This window comes from Giraffa tippelskirchi, chromosome 2, assembly GCF_054371585.1.
Source record: "Giraffa tippelskirchi isolate mGirTip1 chromosome 2, T2T-mGirTip1v1.2.pri, whole genome shotgun sequence".
Classification (NCBI taxonomy): Eukaryota; Metazoa; Chordata; class Mammalia; order Artiodactyla; family Giraffidae; genus Giraffa; species Giraffa tippelskirchi.
Window position 1 is genome coordinate 151,409,344 of NC_137276.1, and position 10,627 is coordinate 151,419,970.

At 34.7% G+C, this 10,627-nt stretch overlaps 1 protein-coding gene across 14 annotated transcripts in view; it reads left to right on the top strand.

Annotated features, from left to right (window-relative positions):
* Positions 1-8,848, top strand: part of ATP11B (ATPase phospholipid transporting 11B (putative)) — a 115,375-nt gene extending 106,527 nt beyond the window's left edge. For 11 of the 14 annotated variants that reach the window (XR_014077176.1, XR_014077180.1, XR_014077179.1 and 8 more), the window contains 2 exons: positions 3,287-3,420; positions 7,772-8,848. Coding sequence is in view for 8 of the 14 variants with exons in the window: in XM_081571102.1 (XP_081427228.1) it covers positions 3,287-3,420; positions 7,772-7,853 (216 nt within the window). In the remaining 6 variants the exon portion in view is untranslated. Of the gene's footprint in view, positions 1-3,286; positions 4,041-7,771 lie in introns of those variants that run through there. The other 3 variants (XR_014077178.1, XR_014077177.1, XM_081571101.1) reach the window with 2 other exon arrangements.
* Positions 8,849-10,627: the final 1,779 nt, after the last annotated feature.

The window sequence follows — 10,627 nt, forward strand, 5'->3', positions numbered from 1 at the left end:
CCAGATTGTTTTCTTGTTTTGTTGTTCATTTCTAGTTCATGACAGACCAATACTTTTGTAAAATACAATAAAAATGAATTACTAGGAAATGAAATTTAAAAGATATATAAAGTAAGCCCCAATTTTGAAATTATTAGATTGAACAGTTACAAAAATATTCTGTCAGATTGCAGTAAAATTGTCTAATCTCTTAATCTCACAGACCAGATGCATTTGTGTTCTCTTGGGCCAGTAACAGTGTTTTCAGACCAACAATGATGCATAGATCACACTTTGAGGCACACTGGTCTTTTTGCCAGGGGGCACTAGTAACAGCTGCTCTCTCAACACTTAGGCTAAATATGTGCTGAATGCACATCATGCTTTTCTGCCCACACAGTTACTCATTCTTTTTGCTTAGCCTGGAATGCTCTTTCTCTCCCATCTTCAGCTATTGAAATCCCATCCAGTCTTCAGTATGTATTTCAGATGCCATCTTTTTTATCAAAATACTCTCCCACTAATACCAACAACAGCAGCTGGTTTTGAGCTTTCCTTCCCCTTTTTTGATATTTGTAGTCTGCCTTATACCATAATTATAAGAAGGCAGTATAACAGCGTGGTAAAGAGGTTTGGGCCCTGGAATCAAAGAAACCCAAGATTCAAGCCCCAGCTGGGTGAGCTTGAATATATTTTTAACTTCTCTGTTGCCTCATCTGTAAAATGTGTTTAAGTCTGGTGCCAGTCCCAAAAGGTGGTTATAAATGAGATAATCCATGAGAAGCTTCTTACCTAGTAACTGGCACACAGTAAGCATTCCATTAATATAACTGCTATTATTACTTGTTTCTGACTTACCTCCCACCCTTTTCTTTATCCTTAACTCAATAGATTGTCCCCTGTAAAAACCAGTGCAGTGCCTTGCTCAATGAAATACAAGGTGAATTTAAGTGCTTCTGCCACTTAAATGATACAAACAACCATTGGAGTAGAATCTAGAGAGAAAGAGGTTACTGATAGTTGGACAGGTGGGAAGATTTTATAGAAATGACAGTATTTAAACTGATCTTGGTGTTAGGAGTCAGCATGCTGCCCTTAATTGGTGACAGGTCCTGACCCATGATCACAGGCAAGGAACATTGGTTGGCTGTTTGGACACAGGAGCATTTAAAGGTAGAGTAGGAAAGGCAGCCTGAGGTCAGGTTATAAAGGGCTTTACGAGCCTGTTTGAGGTGTAGTATTTTCTCAGAGCATGTGGGAGTTCTAAAGTTCTGCTTCCTACAGAGGCTGGTTTTGAGACAGAGGAGGCTAGAGCCCAGTGACCCAAGAAGGAAACTAGGAAACTGGTTAAATCCTGTTACCTAAACCAAGATTTCCTAAAATCTTCCACTGAATATTAATATTCCTCTTGGTATTGATTAATTAATGTTCCCTGGGGGGAGGGGAGGAAAGGAAGTTCACCAAAAAAAACCAAAGTTGCACTGTCTAACTCTCCCCCTGGAGACTGATCATACAAACATGATTTCTTGGCAGTCCTTTACTCACAAAATCTGTTTAGACATTCCTTGAACTAGGGTTTCTCAAACTTAACACAAAACTTTTTTCGTGCAGTGTCTGTAAATATCTCAAAAAACACAGTTTAAGAAACAGTACTGTAAACAGTCCTAAATCAAGGGCATTATAATGAAAGAACAAGTTGAAATTTGGCTATTCCTCAGTATTCAACAGATCCTAGGACATTGATGCAGTCAGTTCATTGCCAAAAAGGAACCAAGTTCTCTCACATTGCCTGGTATTTGGCAGGATTATTATGAGCAGGGTGTTTGCTGGACCTCACCAGTTGCTTCCCTGGTGGTTCAAATGGTAAATAATCTGCCTGCAATGCAGGAGACCCAGGTTCCATCCCTGGGTCAGAAAGATCCCCTGGAGAAGGAATCGGCAACCCACTCCAGTATTCTTGCCTGGAGAATTCCATGGACAGAGGAGCCTGCTGGGCTACAGTTCATGGGATCACAAAGAGTCAGACACGATTCTTTGACCAGTTGCTTAGGTTCAGAATGCCAGGTTATTTATGTTCCATCATGCTTGTGTTTTCTGTCCATTGTGCCGTCCATGAATGTCCCCTGTTGCCATGCTTGTACTTGACCTTGGTGACTCCCAACCTTTGTGAATTGCAGCACTCCAGTGAATCTATTTTTGTTGTTTTCCTTCCTCTGTATTATGCAGTATGTTATACATGTAAAGTAAATGAAAATAAGTTTGTTTAAAATGATAACTCTTGAGAAATTTAGGAGTACCCTTGACTGTGTCAAAACCAGGTTGGGAGTCATTGAGCTATGTGGTTATACCATGTTTTTCCCCTTATTTTAACAGGATTGAAATTATTAGTACTGTGGCTTTAAGTAATCTTGCCAGGTTGTTTATCCCTCCTCAATATAAAGCTTGCATACTTACAGAAATTAATTCAGTGTTATATCTAAATAGTACTACTTATTTAATCGACTTTAATAATTTATCATCAGTTAATTTTTAAAAAAACAAGATGAGCTTATTATGGACATGGTTAGCATTTAATAGTTGCTTAGCAACTTAAGGCAAATGATGCTCTTTTTCAAGAATATTTATGGTGTATGTATATATATCTATATGGTGTTTAGAACTTAGCACATAGTAAACACTATGTAAGGTGTTTGCTGCTGTTGTTGTTATTGCTGAAGATTGGAATTCAGTCCTGCCTGGTTACTTCCCAGTCTTCAAAATAATTTAAACTCTGCTTTTCTCAGTTACTGGACATTTTTAATTGAAGTTGCAGGAGCAGTTTCACCTAAAAAGTTCAAAGAAGAATTAAACATCATTAAGTTTCTGAGTGGTTGATGTAAATCATATTGATCATAATATATTAAGATACTGAAATCCACAATCTTGGGACTTCCCTGGCAGTCCAGTGGTTAAGACTCTGTGCTTCCAATGCAGGGGACGTGGGTTCCATCCCTGGTTGGGGAGCTAAGATCCCATGTGCCGTGTGGTGGGGCCAAAAGATAAATTTTTAAAAAATTTTTTAAATCCACAAACTTTCCAGATTTATACAAGATTCAGCTACTTGTTTTATATAACTATTTTACTCAACCTCTAATTTAGGACATAGTGCCTTTTAATCACTCTTAAAGTCTTCCATACCTTTCCATATTATATAAAACATGTATACATTACTTTTGGTTTTAAAGTGCTTGTTGTTGTTATTTTTTTAATGCTTTTTGGAAGTCCAAATCTATCAGTAACTAATATTTTTCTGCTTCACCTCCTTCAGCTTACTGAAACAAATTCAAGTATCAAGTGCTTGGACTCCATGTGCTGTTTCTCAGAAGGAGAAACAGCATGTGCATCTGTTGGAAGAATGCTGGAACGAGTAATAGGAAGATGTAGTCCATCCCATGTCAGCAGGTGTGAAATTTCTCTAAGTAGCCTTTGCTGCAGATGAGTATCCTATAAACTGGAACAGGTTGAACCTACATCTCTAGATACCTAATCAGTCAGCCCCTGCTTTTACCGGTTGAAGCAGGCAGTGTGCTATGTACTAGCACTCTTTGATGCTATTTCACTTTGTGGCTTAGGATAGAGGGTTCTTTCACTAACAAAGGAAGAGAAAGCACCTTTGAAGAGACTTTTCATCTAATGAACAAAAAATTTTTGCTTTACAGTCTTTCTCAAATGTGGTGAATAGGAGTGTGTATATGGTACTCTTGTTTTTATAACTTCCTCTTTTTTGTTATACCTATACTATTGTTTTATTTCCTGTATTTGTTTGTTTGCTTTTTGTATTTACAAAATAATCTGCACATAATGGGAAAATCAAGAAATTTTGCTTTTCTTATTCTTCATGTATATTGTCTAGTAAGTCATTTGGGACTTTGGGATATTTATAAACATAAAAAAGGCTGTATTTCTGCTCTCCTACTCCTTTTTTTCTGTGTAATGAGGTTTTAAAATAAGCTGTGGTTTTTAAGTTTTTACTGCTATTTATGGTCTAATTAAAAGTTGATAAGTTAGAACGGGTCTTTAAATTATGGTTTAGAAGAACTTTATTGTTTTTTGTCCCTTCCCAAATGTATTTCTTTTGAATCATAACAAAAATACCATTTTTACCACTTGAATTATTTCAAAGTGAAATTGATTCAGCTCTTTATACATTTCCCCAAGAGACATACTATTATTTAGGGAATATTAAGAAATAGAAAATTGTTTCACACTTTGGTGTTCTTTAAGTGAATGACATTAAAGTTCCAAAGTGAGAGCAGCAGTGCACTCGTGCACATGATGTGTTAGAGATGGGCACAGATGGATGGTGATTTCCATTGTCCACAGCGTGCCACATGAATAGTATCACTTTCCATATGTGCCATGCTGGGGAAAAGTTTGGAAAGACCTCATGAGCAGGAAATCAAGGGTGGAGGCAACACTGCTTTTATCTGTTGATAAAAGAATTTTTAATATTTGGTTGGCTTTATGTTTTAAAAGTGAAGAGCATGACATTATTATTATTATTAATTATTATATATTATTATTATAAGGTACATTATTCTTGTACCTTAGAATTCAGGTAACTTTTACTGGCAAACTTGTTCACTCCCACTTTGCCTTTAGTTATGGCCATTTCTTTATGGTACAGTTGCATTTATAAATAGAATTCTTTTAATATGTATATGGTTTCAGTCCCCATTTGTTGATTATACTGTGATCAAGAACATTTCCATAACAGTGTGACATCATTTTATAGTCATTTTATTCCATATATAAGAATTCCTATGAGCAGCTGAATTTATTGGGACTTGTATGACTTACAAAATTTTATAAAATGCATTATAAGAAATAGTTCTGTTATGTACCCAGGCTAGTGAGTTTCCCAAAGGAAGTTCCAGAGAAACCTAATATATATTATTTTACTTATTAAGATAGATTTACTGAACAGAAATAAGGTGGTAATTAAACTAAGAGACTACTATAGAACTTGTATAGAATTTTTTATATATCTTTTCAGCACAAAATTTCTGTTTAATGACAATAAACGTCTTCACTAACTACTAAAACAGACTAGAATTAGTTTTAAATAAGCCCAGAATATTTTTCTGCTTTACATATATTCCCACTTGCTGGATATCAGCTATTAAGGTAACGTGCCCCATTACTCTTAACATAGCCATTTTTTTTTTTGCTACATTATCCCTTTTGAACCTGCTCGAGGGATTATATGGGGTTTCTTTCTGCATGTTCTATTGAAGGTGTCTGTTCTCATCTGTACTTTTTTTTCACTTAAAGTTGTATCTCACTTTTTTCTTTTGTAAGAGTTTTTTTTTGTTTTTTGTTTTTTGCTAATGTTTAACAGTAGTGAATATCTTATTTGACAGACTATAAATAGCTTTCCAATTTTGTTCAACATCTCTGCTTATGTTATTGGTTACTACTGTCGTTATCTCCCTGTTTTCTTCAAATGAAATATCCACAAAGTCTTTTGAGATTTGTTCTATTTTTTTTTAGTGGATAAAATTATATAATATGCAAAACCACTTTGTGCCTTTCTAAGAGCTATATGAAAATTACCATAGATCCATTAACATTATATTTAAACTTTGAAAAGTCATTTGTTTTTGTTTTTTACATGTAATTGTTTTAGTGAAGTACATTTGGCGCTGTGTTTTGATTTTGGAACAGCTTCTATTCTACATCTCTCTCTCATGTCTAATTTAAAAAGTAGGACAAGATTACATCTATTATAAGATGTAGAATCCCTTGGATATTTGTTCCATTAACATTAAACTTAAGAGATAATGGTAATTACTTGAAGAATACAACTAGTGCTTTCATATAACAGATTTCTAATAAAACTAATAAAGTTTTACCATCCTTTATTCTACTTACATTTTATTAATTGATGTTGTCAAAGAAATATGCCATATTGCAAGCTACATTTCAAAGGTAGCATCATGGTGCTCTATAAAAGATATGCCATGTTGTACTCTGAAGGGCTGTGCTTCAGCAGTAAATGCTTTTCTGTATGTAATTTACCAACAGTTACTTATCCTAATCAAAATTGTCTTTTAAATAGAAAGGAGTTAATAGTTAATATATAACTCAGTGTTTAATGTTCTGTCAAATATGATATTTAACAATATAAATGCACGTATGTGCTTTGAAAAGATCAAAAATGAAAGCTTACCTAAGAGGATTTTCTATGTAAGCAGTGGTTGAAAAACAGGAAAAACTAGTACAAAATATTGGCGGTTTAAGAGTGTTGTTTATGGTTATGTTTTGTCATCTGTGTCTGAGCATACTTTACCCTTGCCTAAATACTAAGAAATGTTCACAGTCTCATTTCATTCATTTATTTTACCAATACTGAGTACCTACTATGTACGAGCCATAGTTCTAGGTACTAGAGAAACAGTAGTGAACAAGCCCTTCTTAAAAGAGGGTAGATACTGTTTAAGTTTTCTGGAAACTAGTAAAATTAGAGAACCTGTAAATCACTGGTATAGTTGTTGCTTGTTTGTCTTCCTCTTCTCCAACTTTGTAAAGTTTTCTAGATTCTAAACCTCATTGTGATTATGCTCACTTAATCAATTTAAACTGGAACTACATACAAACTTTAGAGTCTCTAGGAAACAGTTTTTTGAGCAAAGTGAATTTGGGCCATTTTAAATGCTACTCTCTTCCTCTAACATCTTTATTTAAGGAAAGTGGGAACGCTGGAAAAAGTTACAATAAATGTATTTATTGTTAAGTGCTTTTAAGTCTTCTAGCCCCTGGTGGCTCAGACGGTAAAGCGTTTGCTTACAATGTGGGAGACCAGGGTTCAATCCCTGGGTTGGGAAGATCCCCTGGAGAAGGAAATGGCAACCCACTCCAGTGTTCTTGCCTGGAAAATCCCATGCTCAGAGAACCCTGGTAGGCTACAGTCCATGGGGTCGCAAAGAGTCGGTCGGACACGAGTTTCACTTTAAGTCTTCCAAGAACAGCCACCTTTAACTTGGTAATTCTAAACTGTCCTTGAAATAGGTTAGGCTATTTTAAGCATGGCAGGCTATTTTCAGTCTTAAGTTTTTTAGCTGAAATTGGTACAGCTGCAAATAAACTACTATATTATGAATTGCTTATGGTCTTTTCATTCAGACAGACAGTAGTTAACTTTTTACAGACCAGTAGAGGATTATTTGTTCTTAGTTAAGTGAAAATCCTAGTGATTTCCAGGTGTCTTTGATACCTGTTGAATTAAAATATTTACTTTGTTAAAGCTAATTATGCTAAAATCTTTAGAATTTATAGCTGAAAAGAAATAATAATATAATATGAACATACTGTTACTTCATTCTAAAGCTTTTGGTGACTGGGCTTTTTGTTTGTTTGCTTTTGTTATGTCAAATACAGCCTAGTTGCTTTTCAGTAAAACCAAATGTGCATAACTCTTAATAACATACTTGTTTCTTACTGAATTGTTAAGATTTTAAGAGTGTCTCATGCTTTACTACCTATAGAAATTGTTTTAATACTAGTGAATTTTGGCTAATATTTTTATATGATGACTAGAGCATTATTTTGCCAAGCTTTTGTATAATATAAATAGAATGTTTGGTCATGCAGTGCTAGTAAAAAGAACTTCTCTTTAGCTTTTAAAAATGAATCAATCAGTGCTTAGTGTAATACTCAAACAGCATTTTGCTCCTAAGTTTTAGAGTTAATTTTTTTCTCAATTGATACATAGGTCCTGGTGAGCCAAACTTTTCTCTTATTGTTACTTTAGATCATGGAGTGCATCGGATCCTTTCTATACCAACGACAGGAGCATCTTGACCCTCTCCACAATGGACTCATCTACTTGTTAAAGGGGCAGTAGTACTTTGTGGGAGCCATTTCAACTCCTTTCCTAAAATTGAGTGTGAGCATCCTGGTAGTGGCCACACTACCTCTGTGGAATTACTTTCTGAAATCCCTGAAGTAGTTCATGCCCACTCAGAGTTATAATGGCAAACAAACAAAAAGCCCAGTCACCCATGTCACGCACCCATGTCAGCCACCCTCTTTATTTAAACATGTTAAAATTTGTGAATAAAGAGACATTTTTCATCTCTTTATCTGGGTTGTTCCCCTGTGCTTATGGGACTCCTAATGGCATTTCAGCCTTTTGCAAAGGCCACTATATTTTAATATCAAGGTAGAAAAGGGAGCTAATTCCTAGTTAATTGTCTTTTTTAGTATTAGCTTGGTTATTGAGTCTTCTATTTAAATCTGCTTCTGTAAATTATGCTGAAAAGTTTGCCTTGAAAACTCTATTTTTTTATTAGAGTTATATTTGAAGCTTTTCATGGGAAAAGTTAATGTGAATAGTAAGGAATTTTGGTCCCTCGGTGACCCATGTTTGTTAATTCTTTAGTGCTTTCTAAGTTCACAGAACAAATCAGGAGAATGCATTTCCAACCATTATTTACTTGCACTATGGGTAGTATTGATAAATATATATCAGTCCCAAACTTTCTCTCAGTGTACTGTAACACAACCAGTTAGGTTAACCATATACATGCAAAAGGTATACCAAATCATATATAAATCAAGAATCAAGTCCATTCACCAAATTTCAAATTAATGTTTACTATTTTCATGACAATGTAAAGAACCTATAGTGGGTAAATTAGACACATTAGCATATTATTTAATGTGCTTATCACATTAATGTGTGTTTATCATTGGATCTTTTGCATGCTTTAATCTGGTTAATATATGTCAATTTGCTTTTTCTTGTCTATCTGAAGGCTTTGTTTATAGTATTTTACAGTGCTGTTGTGAAGTCCAACTATATCAATAAAAAACAGTTTGGAAAGTATTTAAATATTGCAAATACTTTTAATTATATGAATCAAAATTTTAGGATAATTAAATCAGTAAAATGAGAAGAGCCTCTTTGTGACTAGCTTAGAACCGCTCTTGCCTTTCAGTAAGTTAGCTCTTAGAATAAAAAACTGCAGATGAAAATCCTGTTATTTTTAGGTTAGTATGTTATCTAAGTTACAGCAGCCTACCACAGTAAAGTCAAGTCTGCCCAGTGTCCCATTATAAGGTATGGCTATAGAATGTAAATGAAATAAACTCTAAAATGCTAAATTATACGGGGTAATGGCTGCAATAAATTTAAGTGCTATAAATGATTAATCAGGTTTGTATGACTGCCATTAATTCACTGCAGTTCAGTACTTGATTTCCATCCTGAATTTAACATGTAGATCCAGTGCTATCATTTGTTTTGATAAAATGTAATGTTGTTTTAAAATTTGGAAATGATTATTAGCTTAAGAACTGTTCCTAAATGTATATGATTGAGTACATATACATTTAAAATTGTATGGGAATGGTTGCCAAAATTTTCTGAATATGGTAATTCCTTTCTGTACATTTATTTTTTGCACAACCCTTCCACCCCTTTTCCATTTCATGAATATAAGACTTCTAGAATTGGGCTGGTAGGGAAAGAATCATACAATTAAGACTTTACCTTTGTTCACTGGTAAGCTATTTTCTTACCAATGTAACATTTGTCTGCTTCAATAATGCAAGGATATATTAGGTTATAAATTTCAGCCTAAATATTAACTTTTGCAAATAGCCCATCTTTACCTTAGATTGGGTTTAGGAAAATGCTGTTTTTCTGGAAATACTATAAAGGGATAATAAAAATTTACAGTGTGTACCCTCACCAGTTCATGTTTCAGAAGAGGAAATATTGCAGAAAATACTCAGTAGAGTATTAGTGGATGACAATGGCAAACTTGCTCTTAGAATGTCTTGTAAAATGTTCATATAACAAAATGACATTTGGTAGCCAGGCATTGCATCTACCTTGGTGTTTATTTGCCATCAATTTAACTGACTACTAATACTAGGGAAGGACTGCAAAGCCATCAAGCAGTCTCTGACCAACTACAGCAAGGCGTGAACTCAGCCAGCCTATTTGGTGCTCAAAGTATGATTGATACAATTTTCTGCATTCACTATTTGAAGTTATTTAGGAACTTTGTATCTGAAAAATAGTATCTGCTGACATGCTTATTCTACTCTGTTGTTCAAAACCTACTCCCTTTAAAGGAATTCTTGTAAGAAAAGGATTTCTGTTATTTAAGAAAGTAACAGTGTTGTCTGCAAACTTCCAATAGTTCTGTGTGCTAGTCATTTTGTAGAATGAATACAAAATTTTGTAGAATACTGCATAATGAGTATTTGTAAAGTTTCCTCCTTGCATATCTCTTTAAAATTCTTTGGAAAGTAGATGTTGATAATTAACTTACTCTTATCTGCCAAAACCAGGTACAATGCTACATGTGTTATTGCCAGTTACTAGTCTCAAATCTATTTGCCTCGCTTGCTTGTGTTTGCCTAGCCTGAAGGCTGTAGCCCTGAAGATAGTAGCAATCACCAAGTCAGTTTCCAAAATTGCCCATCAGCTGCTTTAGGTGACTCAGCAATCCTGCCTCCACTTGCAACAAGCATTAGGCTCACACTGGAAGGAACAGAGTGTGGACCAGGGGAACTATAGGTACCCAGGCTTGCTGTGGGGTTGAGAAGGAAAAAGGGGAGAATTAAGTTTGAATTTCTCTTAACTAACCTCCTC